This window comes from Pezoporus flaviventris, unplaced genomic scaffold (genome assembly GCF_033815535.1).
Source record: "Pezoporus flaviventris isolate CSIRO_AGI_PZ_B2104156 unplaced genomic scaffold, CSIRO_AGI_Pfla_v1 ptg000015l, whole genome shotgun sequence".
NCBI classification, from domain to species: domain Eukaryota; kingdom Metazoa; phylum Chordata; class Aves; order Psittaciformes; family Psittacidae; genus Pezoporus; species Pezoporus flaviventris.
The window spans coordinates 13,483,093-13,501,028 of record NW_026892563.1 but is presented as its reverse complement, the minus strand read 5'-3'; the positions used below and the strand labels follow the sequence as shown (position 1 = coordinate 13,501,028).

Here is a 17,936-nt window from a genome sequence, read left to right as displayed (position 1 = left end):
TTCTCTCCGGGGGTGGTATGAATGGTGTTGGGCAAGAGCATGGGCTTTACACTTTCTTCGTGATTCTGGGGCTTACAGGGGGAAAAAAGCTGCCGCTTTTTCTTTCCATCCTTGTAATGATGACAGGAGCAATGTGGAAATAAAGCTGCTGAGTTTTGGCTGAGCTTGTCCATGCCCTGGCTGCAGTGGGTGACTGAAAGGACCCTTCCAGCTCAGGGCACAGCTGGGAGCCTGTCACACCGCTTGCAGGGTCTGGGCAGCTCACCAGAAGGGTCAGCGCTAATTAGTAATTGCAGCCCTATTTCAGCATAAAACCGAATGACATCTCTCACCACCCTGGTGAAGGAGGTTTTCCCTCCCCCATCCCACCCAGGAGATAAGTGCCAGTTGGTTTTGTGTGTAACAGGAGCTGGTCAGCCCCAGGGTCAGAGCTACCATGGGGATGCCCAGCAGCTCTCAGCCCTGAAGCCAAGAGGGGTTGTTGCTATGGGAATCAAGAGGGTACTCGCAGACAGCAGCTGGAGCCCGTGTCTTTCCCTGTTCAAGGCAGCTGGATTTGGAGAGAAGCAAAACTAAAAGGAGGTGACAGAGAGAGACAGAGGCACAGCAAAATTCATGCATGTTAGAGGAGGGACCTTCCCAGAATGAGAGTACAGTGGGATACAGAAGAGCGGGGACACCAAACTGTCAGGCAGCCGTGGCTCGGCTTGGTAGGATAAACCTAATTTTCTCCTGTTTGTCGCTGGAAAAAAGTCCAGTGAAAACCCAACTGTAACAAGATGGGATCTGCCTCCTCAACTTACCGGTCCAAGTGTATTTATTTGGATATTGATGGAAGAATTCAAAAGGTACTTTTGCTGTTTTTCACAAAGTAGCATCTCCGGACGCAGCAGCGGCTGCGGGCTGTGTTTGCTGCACGACCTATTTCTGTAACGCGAGTTAGATCCGCGCTTGCCTTCAGCGCCGTCCACACGGCATTCAGTGGGCTTCAAATCTCTTTCTAAGGGGAAGCGGGGGGAGTGGGGGGGATCTTGAGCTGCTGCTGCTTTGTACACAGATGTTTATTTAAAGGGGAAGGGGAGGCTGGCAGCAGGGGAGGGCTGGGCACTGCCAGCTCTCACTGGAGGTCCGTGGTTTAGCAGCTGTGCAGGAGCGTTGCGATGCGTTTACAAAGTTTTTTGCCTGTGGAGAGGTTTTCACCCCAGCAGTGGGAGCGTGGAGCACGGAGTGCGCCAAGTTATGTGGATATTGCTGTGGGGGGCTTGAGCAATGGGCGTTTGGGCGTTTTCCTACCATCAAGCTGGACAGCAGGCAGATGCCCGGCTGCTGTGCGATGGGGTCACTGCTGCCTTTGCACCTTGGCTCAGAAATGATGATAAACCTTCATTAATTAAAACTTTCACTTCCATTAGCCTGCCCTGTTTGCTTAACCATGGTTCACAGCACAGGGAAAACTGCAGAGAGAAATGTATTCTAGCTAAGAGGGAGAGCTCGCACGCTGTCGAGCTGACAGCCCACTGCTTTTAAACAGAAACAATGCCGCTCCATTTTTGCAAGTCTCTTCTTTCTTCTTTTTGACAGCAATGCTTTGGCCACAAACCAAGTGCTTTTTTTGTAATAGAAGGCCGCTTGTGAGGCTCAAGAGCAAGTAAACTCTTTGAGTCGCAGAATTCAAATATCTCTCTCTCATCTTCCTGCTCTAAATTTCTTTTCACCCAGCCTTGCCTTTTGTTTCTCCTTTAAAAAGAAAGAGCAAAAATACCCTTTCCCTTCCCTCGCCTTTGCTACAAGAGTGACAGCAGAAATGAGGTAAATGGAGAGCTAGTACTCACAGTCCCGTCCCACCGCGCACACCTCCGTTGCCTATGGTGCCTCGGAGACCCACCGCAACTGCCAAAGTCGTGTCCTCAGGAACAAGACCTTGGAGAATCCAGATATGCACCAGTTCCCCAGAGCAGGCTGCTCCTCTTCATCCATCTTGAGGCTTAGACATGACAGTGATCCCTCTGATGCTGTGGGCTCCTCTGTACCAGTGGGCAGGAGCATGCTGGCTCTGCTGAGCTGAAGGCACTGCTTCTCTATTGCTGGGGCTTAATGAGTTGGTTGCCTGACAGTCCCCCAAAGAAAGGCTTGTATGGAGCTCCCTGGCATCTTTACAGTTCAGTATGAAAATGTTTCAGCATTTTGAAAGGGTGGCGAGTGTTTCTATAAATATTGGTAAAGCACATTGTCTGTCATCTACGCTGGCTTAAAAAAGCCCAGAAAAGCATTTCCCAGAACCAGTCTCCTGAGAGTGCTTTTGACACTAAAAACACAGAAGAGGCACGATCGCATGAGCAAGCAAAGGCAAACTCAGGCAGTATTAAGGGTTTTTTGCTCGATGAATGTTATCTGTTTCTTTTGTCAGATGTGAAATTCCATCTGTGCAATGTCTGGAAGGATTCCTGCAGTAAAAATGCTGTGTAAATGGCGTTCACCCAGGGGTAAGCAGGGCATATCTCAGATTCCCATGCCTCCTCAGTAACAACATCATTAGAAAGAAATAAAAACAAAAATCCAACCTTAATCTTCCGAGGAATGCAGTATTGGAGCCTTCTTAGAGGGAACTCATTAAATCAATGCTAAGCTACTCGTCAGCCCAGTAATGAGGTGTGAGCTTCATTATAACAGCACTTGTTGGGTTTGAAAGGGCTCAGGTCCAGCTTGCAATTGTCTTGCTGGATATCTCAGAGTTGTACAGTAGAACTGGGCATCCTACAGCAGTGCTACCTGTGACAGCAATTATTCACAGGAAATTTTGTGCTTCCATAGCCTCATCGCAATTTCTACTGGTGTAGCCTCAGGGTGTGCTACTGACTTCAGATGAAGTTGTTTTGCCTCGGCACTGGAGTAAATGAAGGGGCAAACCAGGCTCTGAGAGCTTCATGAAGCCTCCCTTGGGAACCAGAGCTTTGCAGATGAGCCCCTGAAAGTGTTCTGCAAAAGGAGTGATGAATTAAGCTAAGTAGGTTTGTGTGCTGGCAGGTCCAGAGGGGCACAGCAGGGAGGGCAGAGGTACGATCACTGAAGGAGAGTTTGCTGGGTTGGAACCCCTTCTGGGGAGTCATTGAAATGAAGGAGGCACCATCAGCAGGGGTTGAATACAGGACCGTGCAAAGGGCAGCATGTCCCAGAGGAAGGGCTGAGGTCCATACCTTCAAGGCCAGTGCCGTGAACACCCAGGACTCCAGCAGCCTCCTGTGTGAGGGTGGTCGGAAGCTGGGAGCAGAGGGGAGCCCAGCCCAGCGGTGTTGGACATCACTCTGTTATCACACTGGGAAAGCCTTGCCCTCACCTCCACAACTTCCTTGGCTCTCACCCTTTCCCCTCATCCCATCCTGCCTTTGCCCAAAGAGTGTCCCAGTCATTTGTCACAGTTTGATAAACTGACTTTTCAGAGCTACGGGCAGGTAGAAAATTGTCTTCACCAAAGCTGGCGGCAGGGACAGGCTCTCCTCCAGTGGGCAGGTGGCTGAGCATCTTCTCATGCTCAGGGACAAGCAGCAAGGGCTTTGGGATAGACGTGAGATGACCCAGCCCAGCAAACACCAACCATGGTACCACCACAGGCACCTGAGCTCAGGATCTCCCAAGGGGTGGCTTTTGCGTCCACCAAGGGAGGGATTTGGGCTGCTGGTACCTGTGTCCCACCCAAAGGGCAGGGAACGGGATCTCCTGTGGGGAGGTCACCTGCAGAACTGGTGGAGGTAGAAGCAAATGCAAAGCAGGAGATGGAGGGAACAGCCTTGCTGAAGCTGCAGGAGAGGGAAGATCAGAGGTTTCACGGTGCTACAGCTGTATGCCAAACCGGGGCTCTGCGCAAACCGGCTTCAAAGAGGTCACTTGTTTCAGAGCCGAGTGAAAAATGAAATTACAACACAACGTGCTTCCTATCCAGTGCCTATGTAAAGAGAATGCACACCTGGGGGAAACACGTGGCCGTGTTTCACATAGGATACCGTGATCTTGCAGTACCACTGAGGACAAGGATTTCTCCTTGTTCCTGGAATGCCACTAGATGGGGTCAAGCACCCAACCCCCCAGCCTGACAGCAAAGAAGTGAGGTTTGCTCTGGCAAACTTAAGCCGGATCTGGAGTCTTTATTTTCCTTCATGATGTTGTTAACCCTTTGGCTGTGTTTTTAAGAAAAATTCCTATTGAGTATGTTTCGAATTAAAAATCCACCAGCAAGAAAATATTCCCCAGCTCATGCCCAGCTTTTTTCCGTGAGGAAACTACTGGCAAACGTTTTCTTTTGACCTTTGAGATTTAAATGGTAGCAAAGCTGAACCAGCCAGTGGCCTTATTCCCTGATGGGTGGCTTCATGGCTCTTATTTTCAAATGTCACGGGGTAGTGGTTTTGCTGACAGAGTTGTAAGTTTCTCTGAGATGAATGTTTAATTTGAGAGGATTTCTGCTTCCAGTGTCTTAATCAACATCATATTTGTAACAGGGATGGAAAATCAGAAGGGCACAGAGCCTGAACTAACTGGAAAAAAGAAAAGGACCGCTGCCTTTGTCAAGGATTCTATGAAATCACCCAGGGTGGTATTTGCTTCCTCTTCAGAAAGCAAGTGAAGAATTTTGGAGTCATTTTGCTGGTTTACTGAGTCATTCGGGATGCCAAACAGAGAAATTACTTTTTTTTCTCTCAAGGAAATGTATTGAGTTCAACCTTTCTGAGTGTCTGCTGCACTGACCTGTGGAGTAGGATGCTGTCTTTTCCACAACCGTTGTTCCTCTTGGTCTGAGGTGCACAATGAACAGAACAGCGCCAAGACTGGGTTTTGGTGCTGTGGTTATTGCACTGAAATGTCAGCGCGCAGGAATCATTCCTGTCATGTGAGCTTTTCTTTTTAATTAGAACAGCAACAGCAACTGTGGTGTAAATGCTCAGCCTGTAGCAAACCCAACAGATTTTTCCGAAGCTCACCGTGCTATTTTTAACACATCAAACTGGATTCAGGGTGAAAACAAAACACAGCAAAAAAATAATGGCGTGGCAATCAGTTCAAGGCATGAACATATTTTTGGGTGCAGCAGGGCAAGGATGCTCTGCAATGCCCATAGACCTCATTCCCTGTCTGTTTGGGCTGGGGATTTAGAGCAACACTTTTCCAGCCGCCGACCATCAGAGGGGTGCACAGTCGGGACACGGACACCCCCAGGGGTCGCTCTTCCTGGCTGGTGTTCCCAGGTTCTTCCTATGCATGGACAAGCCAATGACGCATAAGCGCAATGAAGCATAAGTATGTTTTTGTGGGATCAAGGCCATTTTCTTAGTGCTGGCAAACGTTTGTGAGTGAGGGAGTGTGCAGTGTAGCACAGCCTAAGTCTGGCCAGTGATTTTGGCAACCTTGGCTCTCCAATTTCATCTGGCCCCAGTGAATTCAAGGCTGCTGCTAGATGTTCTTGTTGTAAAGCAGCATGAAAGCATTTCAGGTTCCTGAAGCTCCATTACATTACAGCACATAAACACTTTAAAAAGTAAAAATGGCTTAAAACCATGGTTTTAAAAAAGTGAAAGAAAATGTCAGACTTGAGGCCTCTCTCTCTCCTACTCCCCCTTATCTTTCCAGCGAGGGATCCTCAGGACATTTAGGGAGCCAAACCATAATCCCAGAACATCTCTGTAAATCCAGCATAGCTCTATAGTTATTCTGTACTCATCACTCAGAAAGTCTTGTTTATTGCCATTTATCTTTCTGAAGTCACACACAGTCTATTATTACAGTGCATGTTCACATTACCCAGGACAATGCGTGAGTTTAACACTCTTGTACTAGCATTACCTATGGATTCAGACGAGCCAACTGTAACGATTTATGCTACTCATATGCATCTCTTCTGATTTAGTACAGACTAGACAAAACCATTTTGTTTCTAGCACCTTTCTAGTGAACTACAGCTGCAAATCCGCCTTTCTCTGGCCTCTCACCATACCTGCTTTTTCTTACTCTGTTAACTAACATTGTGCTTCTAACAGTCCTATATTATCAATCCTGTTGTGATTAATTGTGTGGGTAGTTATGAAACAAGCAGCCTAGCTTCACTTACATTCAGTGAGGACGTTTGGTGCAAAAGCATCCTTATTATCCAGTTTATGGAATATTTCAAGGTTAATGCACTAATGTGCTAGGGGTTAATTGCACTTAGTACTCCATTAACAACAATCCTGTGCCCTTTTTATGTTAAGAAAAGCCACAGAATAGACATTTGCATCATTTGTCAAAGACTGAGATGCTTTTATATCTGATGCAGAAAATAAGAAACTTGCAGCTCCGACTCTCTGAGTTCTTACTGGTTCCTGGTTGCATTCCGCCATTAACCATTAGTACTGAAAGACTGAATATTAGCAATTATGTCCCTCAGTACAGTCAGTAGGTTGCACAAGGCTCTCTTTCATGTAACCTCATTTCTTCTATGAGCCCAAATGACTCTAAAAAGTAATGAGATCTTTCCTTGCTCATAGTGAAAGAGCCATCCTCTGTCATGCTGTCCCTCTCCATGGATGTGCAAGTGACCCTGGGGGTCACATTTATGACTGTATCATAGCCATTTTTTCTTTCCTGAAAAAAGAAAAATCTGTTTTCCCATAGCGTTCTCTTCAAGTACGTTATAATGATGGGAATTGTGACTTATGCCTCAGGATCCTAATATGTCAGCTCTGTTTGATGGCTCCTGTTTCTTATTTTACAGTAATGTACACAGTTAGGAAACTAACAGGATTCACCTCACTTAACCATTAACTGTAGCCATCTGAAAATTAGTGATGACTGTTCCATGCTAGTCGCGCAGGCTCCCCTGTAGACACTGGGGAGGCGGGTGGTATCCCAGAAGATGATTCATTCCATCTTTAACTGGTTTTCAGAGACATGTGGGCTGATTTGCCCTTTGGAAGTTGTCCTCTTTCTCTGCTGGCAAGAGGGAGTCTAGTGAAGCGACATGCATGAGGTGTCGAATTTCTAGATGGTTAAAGTTATGTCAGACAAATCACAGCAGTACATTTCACTTAGGTGTCCTGTTGAAATAAATGTTATCAAGCCACGTCACTGCCCGAAGGTAAGTGTGAATCAGCAGGACTGCAGAGCACCAGCTGCTGGAAGTGAAACATCTACCACACTCCTCATCCTATGACAGAAATGGTGTTTGAAGAACTCAGTGGAGCTTTCATTTTTGATCAGGATTTCAGCTGAGGGATCTCATTTTTTTCTTCCCCATACATGTATACGAACACGCACGTTTACTTTCTGTTCTTCTCTTAAAGTTCCTACTTCATCAAACAGATGGCAAATCTGCTGTAGTATTTTTAATACCACCTAATATTTGCAGCTTAGATAAATGCAGTGGTTTTCTGAATATCACCTGTTTATTAGGGCAAGAAATAAAAAACAGAATTTGGATATAGTTGGTCTCATGTTATGCTTGTATCTGAATTCAAAGAATGAGAAACCTGGAAGATGGTTAGGTATGGGATTTTAGTTAAGGCTTCTGTTAGATATTGGGAACTATGGTAAGCCCTTTACTGTTGTTTTTTGAGGAAGGACTATTTGCTTGCATGTTTAGAAATATTAATTCCTTCCAGTGATACCTGCAGAGTGGTATCTAAAAGTTCTGGATCCTGCTTCATTTTGATATGGACAACAAAGACCACTGGAGAGATAGGGAAAATCACAGTGAGAAATTTCACATCAGCTTTCTGCCTTAGCAACTCAGAAATCCAACCTGAAAGCTTCCCTTATGAAAGCAGCAACAATTTCCACAGTCCATGCAAGATATGCATCAGAGTTCTATCAGACTCTTTTCTGACACACTCTCCTCCAACCTCACTAGTGAAAGATTACCATTTAAATAGTGAAAGATATCATTATAAATTGTTCAAACTCCACAATTTCAGCCCTGACTCTGAACATCGCTCACTGTGCTGAAGGAAAGGTATCACCAAGTGCTAGAAGTCAAACACAGCAGTCTGAGACCTGAAAAAGGAGGTAGAACTGGAAACTGAGGGAATACTGGCTTTGAAAATAGTTCTGCATTATTTATGTAGGAATTTTACTGGAGCTAAAAAAACTAAAAAACAAACACAAGTTAAATTCTTGGAAGAAAACACAGTTAACAACGTCAGATCAGAACAGGATAACATTTTGGACAGGGTTTGCAGTTTACAGAGAGGATTAGCTGTTCTGAGGATCAAATACAGAGCAGAAATTGGATTTGTAAGCTGCGTTTTTACCCTGAAAACAAAATATAATGTGATTAATTGTAAACTGGTATGTTGCAGAGTATATGCACCATGGTCCCTTAGTAATATCTCCATCACAGTCCTTAATATTGAACTGCTCCTCTGAGTGGGAGGGCTCTTAATCCTTACTCTCTCTGAGAGGGGTTTTAAAATCCTTGTCCTACACCACAGGTGGATACTATGGATTAAGAGACAAAGGCCCATTCTTTCAGAGGAAGATGTTTCAAAAACTGCAGAACTGTATTCAGGGAAGAAACCAGTCCCACAGAAGGAACCTTAGGGCCAGGAACCAGGCATCCCCATCGAGTCATGCTGTCCTCCTTCGCAGCCAATGCATGAGTGCTTCATCAAAATATTATTTCCACTCCAAAAAGCCTCAGTTATTATTCATTCTGCTTTTCCCCTCCTTTGCTTCACATTACTGTCCAAGGCAGACAGACAGCATTCCCCACTTAAATCAAATGTCTGTTTCTTGGTCTTGATGGAGACTCATTGAGACAATCAAGATAAGCATTCAGAGAAGATGAGTTTTCCTGCCATTTTTTCTACACATAGTAGAAGATTTGCTAAAAGTGACAGAAATATGAAATAACCTTAACTCTCAAATAGAGGAAACGAATCATTTGCAGATGCTGCCTCAATTTTGAGGAATACATTCTTTTCCTTCTGGCACAAACCCAAAAGAAATGCAATTAACAGGGTGGTTTTCTTCATGGCATTTAGTCATTAATCTGCAAGCTGAAGCAGAGGCCTCTGTTTCTCTTTCCCCTGCAGTGTATCGCTACTGTGACTCTGTTTACACAGCATTTTGGCTCTGTCTTTGCTTTCAGAAATGATGCTGGCAACTCAGTGTCTTTTGTTGACCAGTCTTGCAGGAGGCTCTTGTACCAGCAGGCAATACTGGAGTCCCTTTGTCCGCTCTTTCTCGCAGGAGGTATCTGGAGCTGCACCCCTGGCTTTTTTGGGCTGTATTGACTTGCATGACTATGTACTTTTTGACATGTATTTTGGGGACACAAACCTGTCTGTGTATGATCTTAGCCCACTACCACAGCTGTAGAAACTGTTGTGGTCTCCTGTATTTGGCCTCTGTTGTATTTGGCCTCTGTTATGCTCCATAGCAAGGTCTCAGTCCTATCCTAAGCAGTGATATCTTCCAGCGCCAGGCATTAACACAGGGAGTGAGATGCTATGAGACACGTCACAGCAGTGGATTGCCACCCAGGCATAGGAACAGGGACCTAAGAAAGATGATGACTGTGGGTCAGTGACATTTGAGACAGGTTTGAAGGTGGATGAATTCCCTCAGTGCTGACTGTGGGTCTGGATCAGACCGACAAACAGCACCAGAAAAGTGTCATCGTGGAGACCCAGGCTGAACAGCAGTGGCTTCAGGACGTCTGCCCAAGAAGTACATCTTCACAGGATGGGATAAAATGGTCAGTTACGCAGCTAGTGCCTACAGGGTTCTCCACAGTCAGAGCTGCAGATCAACCATCTTCCCTGGTCATGGGAGAAACCATGTGTCCCAGATGACGGAAGTATGGCTGCAAGCCAAGTTGTCACTCTACCGCCTTCATGCTGTTAATGTCCCTGCAATGATAATGGACTTTGGGCAAATAGCATTCCTATACTGTGCTGGTCTCGTCAATAGTATGCAATACCACCCTCCTGTCTCTCCAAAATACATTCCAATCATATTCCATCAGCACAATCGGCATCAAGTGTATTGGGAACATAAATGTGCAGACAGGAACAGGAACAATTGCATATTGCTGGGAAATGTGTGAGGCTGGCTCCTTTGTTTCAGAACAGGAGGAAGTTTGTCAGAAAAGCTCAGTAGGCTGAAACAGAAGTAAACTTTAGTAGCACTCTTTTACTATTTTAGTAGCACTCTTTGGTTAAAAAAACCCAACCAACCAACCAACCAACCAACCAAAAAATCTCAAAAACCTCAAGCAACTGAGGACAACCATCCTGAGATGAGTAGTATCAAAGTGCAGTGGGTAATTCACAAATCCACTTTTAGCAAACTTAAGTAAAAATGCCAAGTATGGAAAAGTAAAAAGCATGTACAGAGATAGCTCACAATCTAGGATATACATGTTTTGCTTCCCACACTTTCACTACGACATGGTGTAAAAAAAGCATTGAAATCCATCCTTAATGCACTGAAAGCTCCCGCTGCTTTCTATGAGTCAGGCCGGCTTTCTTACCTTTAATGTTTTTTGATTTTTTTTTTTCTTTTAATCTTTTCCTCTCTTATCTGTCCTGGTCAATAATAATTGATTTCCAGAATAAGAAACCTCAATACCTTAAATAGCACTCCTGGCACATCACACGCCTTTAACCTCTGTTCAGCCGCAATTAACATCATCTGCTTCTCTGCTTCGTTACTGCATGTACCAGACGTTGTACCCACCAATACCCTGTCAGACAATTTTAGCAGCTATCACTCTAATGGGATGCTGTAATCTGCTGGAAGTGGGGTTTCAGACCTATCTGAACTTGACTTGCTATGTTTTATTGCTTTGATTACTGTTGTATTTAATAATCAACAATTGATCACTGGTCAAAATAGGCTTTTAAAACACACCTGGGCATTCATCCCACTCAGTTCCCTGGTAGCAGTTACTAACTATAGCAACGATCAAGTGCCTTGATGTTGTATGAAGTAAAGATATCGCCTGGTATAATCTCATCCAGGTTGGAAAACAGGAGAGATGGGTGTGCATGCACATATTGGTCACAGTCACCTCTTGAGGTGACCAGTACTATCCTCTTCTCTACCACAAAACCCCTGATGCTTCATGCAAGAGTAAGAGTGCTCCTCACTGACAGTGAAAATTGAGGTCTGAAGCCTTGCTTCAGCATCGTCTTGAGCATCAGTGCATCACACCCCAGGCACAATAGTTGCTGGCCAGATGCTGCAGTGTTGTACCTACTTTCTTGAAACTTCCAGGTTTGTCACGTCCCAGGCTGTGAGCAGGCATTACCAGTTCCTCACTGGCAGAGCATCCTGCAGGCTCTCCCACTGCTTCCTCGTTGCCAGCGGCAGAGGTCTGGGTTGACACCATGCAACACCTCCATGTGAGGGATTTCCCCCGGTGTCTGAAAGGCACCTTAGAAACAGCACATGGGAACAGTGTTACTGCAGTGCTATTACAGTTTAGGAATTAAAGCACTCGGAGGCCAAGGCTGCTGGAGTAAGCCTCCAGGCTGTTAACTCCTGGCACCTACACCTTTCAGAAGAGTCTTAATTGGATGATGACCTCTTATTTTTCTAGCATAGTCCTCACCAGTCTGAACTGCTTGATCCAGGGAGGGTGACAGCATTCCCCACTGCCTGCAACCCTGGTGCCCACAGCCCCTCTCTCTTCCTGGCAGCATGAGGCAGGGCAGGGAAAACAAACCATTGGAAGGCCATCCTGGGCGGCACATTCCTCATTTTCTGGGTCAGCAGCCTCAAGGCTGATCTGTGACCACGCACACTGCCCGTGCCCTTGATGGACAGCAGTAGAAACGTGCCTGAGAATGTGGGATGCTATGGGTGGTTGGGAGGAGATGGAAAATAGTGTTCCCAGCAAGGCACTCACAAAAAGAGGAGACTTTTGGCCTTGATCTCCCTATGCATCAGACGTCATCTGCAAAATACCACTTTCTTGTTCCTCCTGAACTTTGCCATTAGGTCTTCACAAGTCCCTCTGAGCTGCTGCATTCTGAACCCAGAGGGTCGGTGGCTGTTTCTTCTTGGGGTATGCCCCATTAATACCAGCATCCCCCAGACGAATCAACCCCACCATTTGCTGTTGTCCCTGGCTTCAAAAAGGTGAGCTGGATTTGACTGCAGTGAGGCTTTTCATTTCCACAGTAGGATCAAAGCCTCCACCATAGTAAATCAAAAGCAGAGAGGCTTTCAGCCCCCCACCCTGGCTGCAGTAAAGCTTCTCAACTAGGGAGCACCATCACCTGCATGTCCTAATGGATGCAGGAGTGTTGTGGAAATTGTGGCAAGGGATCATGTCATTGAGGGCTGTATCACAATGGGATCATGGGGATGTTGTACTCTTAGACGTGCTGCTCGAACAGTCTTCTGGGCATAGGGGCTGCCTGGCATATGCTGGGCAGGGGGATGTTCTGGGGTAGATGGGTAGATGGCAGATTCAAGGTCCGAGTTCTGACCTAACAGCAGGAATGATACAGCCTGAGAGTCAGTGGGAAATTTGGCACAACCTGGGGGAAAATGGGAAAAGACTCTGTCAGTTTAAAGCTAGCTTAAGCCAGTGTAGCTCAAAAAGCAGTGCCCTTTTGTAGCATCCAAGGACCTCCCCAAATTTGGACTGTTTTCTTCCTAAATCTGGGCTCTTACATCCTTAAATTCGCAGTTGTTCTAATCCTGCAGCAATACTGCATTCTGAGAAAACTTTTGCTCTCAGTTCACATATATTACTGCTCTACTTCTGAACAGTGCAATTAGGTCTCCAGAGCTTGCTCGCTTTATCAAAAAAGACACAGGTATTAAACAGGCGTAGAGAAATATTCCAGCTCTCAAGTCAAATCAGATAATTGAAATAGTAGGATAAGTCTTAAAATTAGCCCAGTTCATGCCTGAATAGAGATCATTTCTCACTGGGAACTAACTGTCCTTTTTTTTCTTTGTCTTCATGGTTTTTTCCTCCGCTGCTGTTCGGTTTGGAAGGTGATCTTTAGTAAATACTGCAATTCCAAAGATATTATGGATCTCTTCTGCATTGCAACAGGGTTACCAAGGTAGGTCTCTCTTCATTTGTGACGTTCATTTCACTCTTGTTCCTATACTTCTGGGCACAATGTAAAGGCAGGCCCCAAATGATTAATTTATCAGCTATTCAGGCTTTCCTCTCATTCCAGTCTACTGGAGGAAGAAATTGAGGCAATCCAGAGAGCACAAGCTGGAAAAGTGCATGAAGCCCGGACAAGAACTGAGCCACCTCAGTGCCATCTGCACCTGGGGAACAGAGTGGAATAGAGTAGAACAGAAGGGATATGAGCTAAAAAAAGTAAAAGCAAGTGCAGAATCCCCGCTGCGAATGCACTTGAGTTATAACCTCCCAGTTACAGCTCAGCACTATATTTTTGCCCATATTGAGTGAAATGCAACCATATCTTTAGAACCTGTTTTTTAAGGGAGAAGTTTGAGCCAATGAGAAGCATTGCCACTAGATGATAAACTTTCTATTTAGGTACAGTACAATATAATCCCAGGTATGGGATAGCCAAGCATGAATTACCGCATTAGAATCATTTTATAGAATTTAAATATCGCCAAATCCGTTGCTCAGACCAAGTATTTCCTAATTTACACTGTCCTGCAAAGTCCACGTATCTCCTGTAGGGTTTGTTTCTCTTACCTTCAACCTAGAAAGCAGCATCTAACTTAAATCTCTGTGCTGGGAGAGATCCAGGATCAGGTGTAGGTGTGTGTTGTGGTAGGAGATACCATTGTGGGAGGCATGGTATAGTACCAGCCACTTCTGTACCACCTATCCAGGGTGGTGGTGCATGGGGAGGGAAGCCCCTTAGTCACATCTAGAAGGAAGCATCTGCTGTCTGCATAGAGACCTTGAGCAACACAGGCCAGATGCACACCAGCATGCAATAAGCCATTGTCTTTACCTTTGTACACACAGGTTTACAATACAGAAAAGGCACAGAGTAAAAAAAGTCCTTTAATCATGGGTTTATTGCATGATTCCAGCTCTGGGGATTGAAAGATAAAATTGTCTATATTGACTGAGAATTTGCATAAGCTGCTCGACAGAATTAATGCCCTTTGCTGTTTATCCTGGCTATTTCCTCCCATTTGATATTAGAGAAGTTAATAAGTCTCATTTGCCTGTGATGTCAATTACTTCCACTCCATCACCCAAGAAACTTTGTTCAGCAGTTTTAGTGCTTCATGATCAGGGCGTTAACTGCATATATGGCACTTTGCTTTAATCAGAAGACTTCCAAAGAATTGTGCATTTCAACCAGGCTCCTGGAGCCAAAGTAAACCTCCAAAGTTTACATCTAAGCCTCTGAGATCACACCTAGCATGGTATAAAGAAAAAACAGTAAAAAACCCACCCCATATTCAGCAAGATATTTGTTTTATTTGTTTTGGTAAGAGAGTAACTAAATAATTTCAAGGCATTCATAGCACCGGTAGTCATTTGTATAGTGGGAGTCAATACATAGCTGCCAAGTCAATGTATCACAAAGCATAGCTTTTTAACAGAAATTAATAGTTGATGAGTCAACAGAACCCATGAGTTAGCAGGGAGGAAAATCTGCTCTGAGATCAATGATGATCTCACTTAACGTTTTGCCAGAAACATCTCTGGTAGTTGAAGTGGGTGAAGCATCAAGCCTACCCTGTCTTGTGCTTTGACCCGTTCTGCAGCAGCTAGAATGAGTCAGAGACAGTACCAGGCCAGGAGTGCTGCAGGAGAGAAGGTGGCTGTGTGCTGTATGCATAGAATTTCAGACAGCATTTCCAACTCAAATAAACTTCTTTGAAACATGCTTTACAGGAATACAACAATCTCCCTTTTGACAGCAGACAACTGCATGGTATCCATTGATCCAACAATGCCTGCAAACTCGGAGAGGTAAGCCTTGCTGCAGCTTGCTCCTCAAAGCTCAGGTCAACCCAAGGGAAGGGGTGGTGGTTGCCTGCAGATGACTTTTCTGTGCAGCAGGAGGTGAGCAGCTCCTTGGAGGAGAGAGATGACAGTAAGAGTTGAATGCTGGCTTATAACACTAATGCCTGTTGGCTTTGAAGATTTTTACTTGCTATTAAAGTAGGAGTAATTGTCTGAGGGAAAAATACTGCTTTTAAGTATTTAATGTAGAACATCTGTTCCCATCCCACCCTGTCTGTTGTCAAAGCTTCCAGCTTCTTTGTTCACCCACTCTTTTATTGCTCTGCTAGGACACAACCATGATATTACCTGCAATGTGAATTCACTCTTTGATGAAGTTAGGTTTCCTCCATGCTGGCTTTGGCCCTTCCCACCCCCAGATCCCTTTCTGCTTGGCTTCCTGTTGCTTATTCATCCCAGTACTTTTAATTTCATTCTGACTGTTCACAGTTACTCCTTGTGATGTTATTTACTTCATTGCATATTTCATCATTACTTATCAGTGGCACTACTCTAACTGACACCATGTGGCAGGGCCCAAGCAGTTGGGAAGGAACTACTGCACAGGACAGTGTGTGAACACAGAGCAAAAAGATGATCCCCACCACCAGAGTTTCCTCCTGACCTAAAGAATTTCCTTACATTCTCGTTTCACAAGCTAACAAGGCCTGCCAAAGAACAGGCATTTTTACCACATTTATTGCGTGACAGTACAGCACAAGAAGGATCTCTGTCTCTCGTTCAGCAGTGAATTGGAGGGTCATGTGCTCATAAAAAGTGCCCATTTCATATTTAAACTGACAGGTTTTAAGAGATCCTGGAATATATTCAGATTCTCTGGGAGTACAGATGTGAAATACAAACTGCTTTCTGGGTGTTGCTAATATCAACCTCTGACTCTTCCAGGTCTCCATACAAAGTGATTCCTGTTGCCACTGGGCAGCTCTCAGGTAAAATGACCCTTTTGAACTGCGTATACTAAAGCTGAATTTGTGAACATTTGCACATGGGAATTACATGGCTATGATACAAGGAGGAAAGATGATGGTGTCATGGTTGTCACTGCAGCAGAGTAAGTGTTTGATCACAGTGTTCTGGAGGAGAGCTAAAAAAATGTCCCTAAATTTCAACATATCTGAGGGTGAGGTTGGATGGGGAAACTTTCCCAGTGCCTAGCTCCAATCTGACTCAGCACCACTGATGTCCTGGGGGAAATCTCACATGGAAGAGTGGGGTTTTTCAGACAACAGACAATGTTTGAAAGCCTGTTCTGCAGTATTTTGTTAAACTTGTTCATCTTTCAGCAAAGCTATGCTGAGAAGCTGAGCACAACATTTGAACCCCATGGTATTTCCAAATTGCTGATGAGAGAGCATAATGTCTGCTGTAGGCACGGTAGCTCTAAGTGTAATAAATATTTAAATACACCTGACAAGATTAAGGAGGGCCTGGATGAAACAACACGTCTGGAGCACGTTGCCCAGCTCACAACACAGGCAAGAGTGGCACTCCTACCATTTCTCTTTTCCTGTCAGTCTTATGCTCAGGCCAGGAGCTCTCAGATGATGGAGCACAGCATTTCGTTGTGGCAATTCCTGTAGAGCATCTGGCTCGCCATCTCTCTCATCTGTGCATCTGCAACATCTCCTGCCACTCTCTCTTGCCTGAGCAAGAGCCCTAATCTATACATAGTAGAGCTATAGGCAGAGGCTGGCCACTGAGGTAGGCTAGGAGACATCGTTTGGAGCAGTAAAATTGGAAGACAGGAGAGACAAAAGGCAAGAGGTTAAGATTATCTTGTAAACGCAGAGTGCACAGAAGAAACAGGAGGGAGCCAGAAAGTCTGGGGGCTGGAAAAAAGTAGTTTGCAGGAACGGGTAAGGCTCTTGCGATAGCAGCAAGGCAGTTTTGCTGGTCTCATCTCCTCATCTGGCTCAAGTTAATTGCAGGTCCCATCTCCTCTTCTTGCTTAGGCTCTTGTATTACTCAAGAGAAAACACAGTGTCTCACAGCACTGTTTTTTTTTCAGATGGGGAGGCACAGGGAACTGGAGCCCCTCTCTGAGGCACTCACATCAGCTGCGGCAGGAATGTCTGTAGGAAAAGGGCACAGCAAGGCAGTGTAGGAGGATGAGGGGTGGGCAGAGAAGCAACAATGGGGAGTTTGTACATGCAGAGAGCAAAGGCGAATGGAGAACAAAAACAACAAAGAAGCTTAGGAAACAGGGAAGAACTTTATCACAGTAAGATTTGTTACAAGCCATGAACAGGTCCCATGTCAGTGACTGCCATTGCTGCCAGAAGGAGGTAGTCAAAGCCAAGAGACACACGATTGTGAAGAGAAAAGAAGCTGTCTCCTAAACTATTTCCCTGTTGTAACAAAGTCTGCTGGAACAGCATCACTCTTCTGGTCCAGGAGTACGTTATTTGCTTTACAAGATCAGAAAAGATGAGGTCTAACTGGAGCATAACTCTGTGTACCGTCTGGCATGGGTAACCAATAACCATTTGCCCCAGCACAGAGAAAGACCAGTGAACAGGGCTGGCGAGGCTCTGCTGGGGAATGCCACTGTGTTATACCAGCTGGGAAGTTGACTGAAGGCCTTTCAAGAACACGTACCTTTTTTCCCCCTGACATGAAGCTAACCGTATATTTTTGTAAGCCCGTGTATGACTTTTCGCACTCTCCCAGGGCCCTCATTTTTCACTCCAGCTGACAGCGCATGGCTCTGCTTTGTGCAGAGCGCAGCTCACTGAGTCAGCAAGGTCTCTCTTTCCTCCCTGAATTTTATAAAATGAGGATTTCCAAAGGTCTTAGCTAAAAAGGGCAAGAAAAATTCTGATGGTAGGCTGCCAAAACATAAGACAGACGCTGCTATGGAAAGAGGAGGAAGGTTGAACTGAGTGTGATGGAACTAATGTTCCTTGGTATCTGTTTCTCTTTCACATAGGTTGTCATTAATCTTAAGCATTCCTGACGTTTTGCTGAG

The 17,936-nt window shown here is 45.1% G+C and overlaps 1 protein-coding gene across 2 annotated transcripts in view; it reads left to right on the top strand.

Annotated features, from left to right (window-relative positions):
• Positions 1 to 390: 390 nt before the first annotated feature.
• PDE9A (phosphodiesterase 9A) overlaps positions 391 to 17,936 on the top strand; it is a 52,809-nt gene continuing 35,263 nt past the window's right edge. The window contains exons 1-4 of one of the 2 annotated variants that reach the window (XM_061453498.1): positions 391 to 848; positions 12,982 to 13,052; positions 14,837 to 14,914; positions 15,854 to 15,897. In XM_061453498.1, coding sequence (XP_061309482.1) covers positions 780 to 848; positions 12,982 to 13,052; positions 14,837 to 14,914; positions 15,854 to 15,897 — 262 coding nt within the window. In that variant the 5' untranslated portion in view covers positions 391 to 779. The remainder of the gene's footprint in view (positions 849 to 12,981; positions 13,053 to 14,836; positions 14,915 to 15,853; positions 15,898 to 17,936) is intronic. The other variant, XM_061453497.1, reaches the window with a different exon arrangement.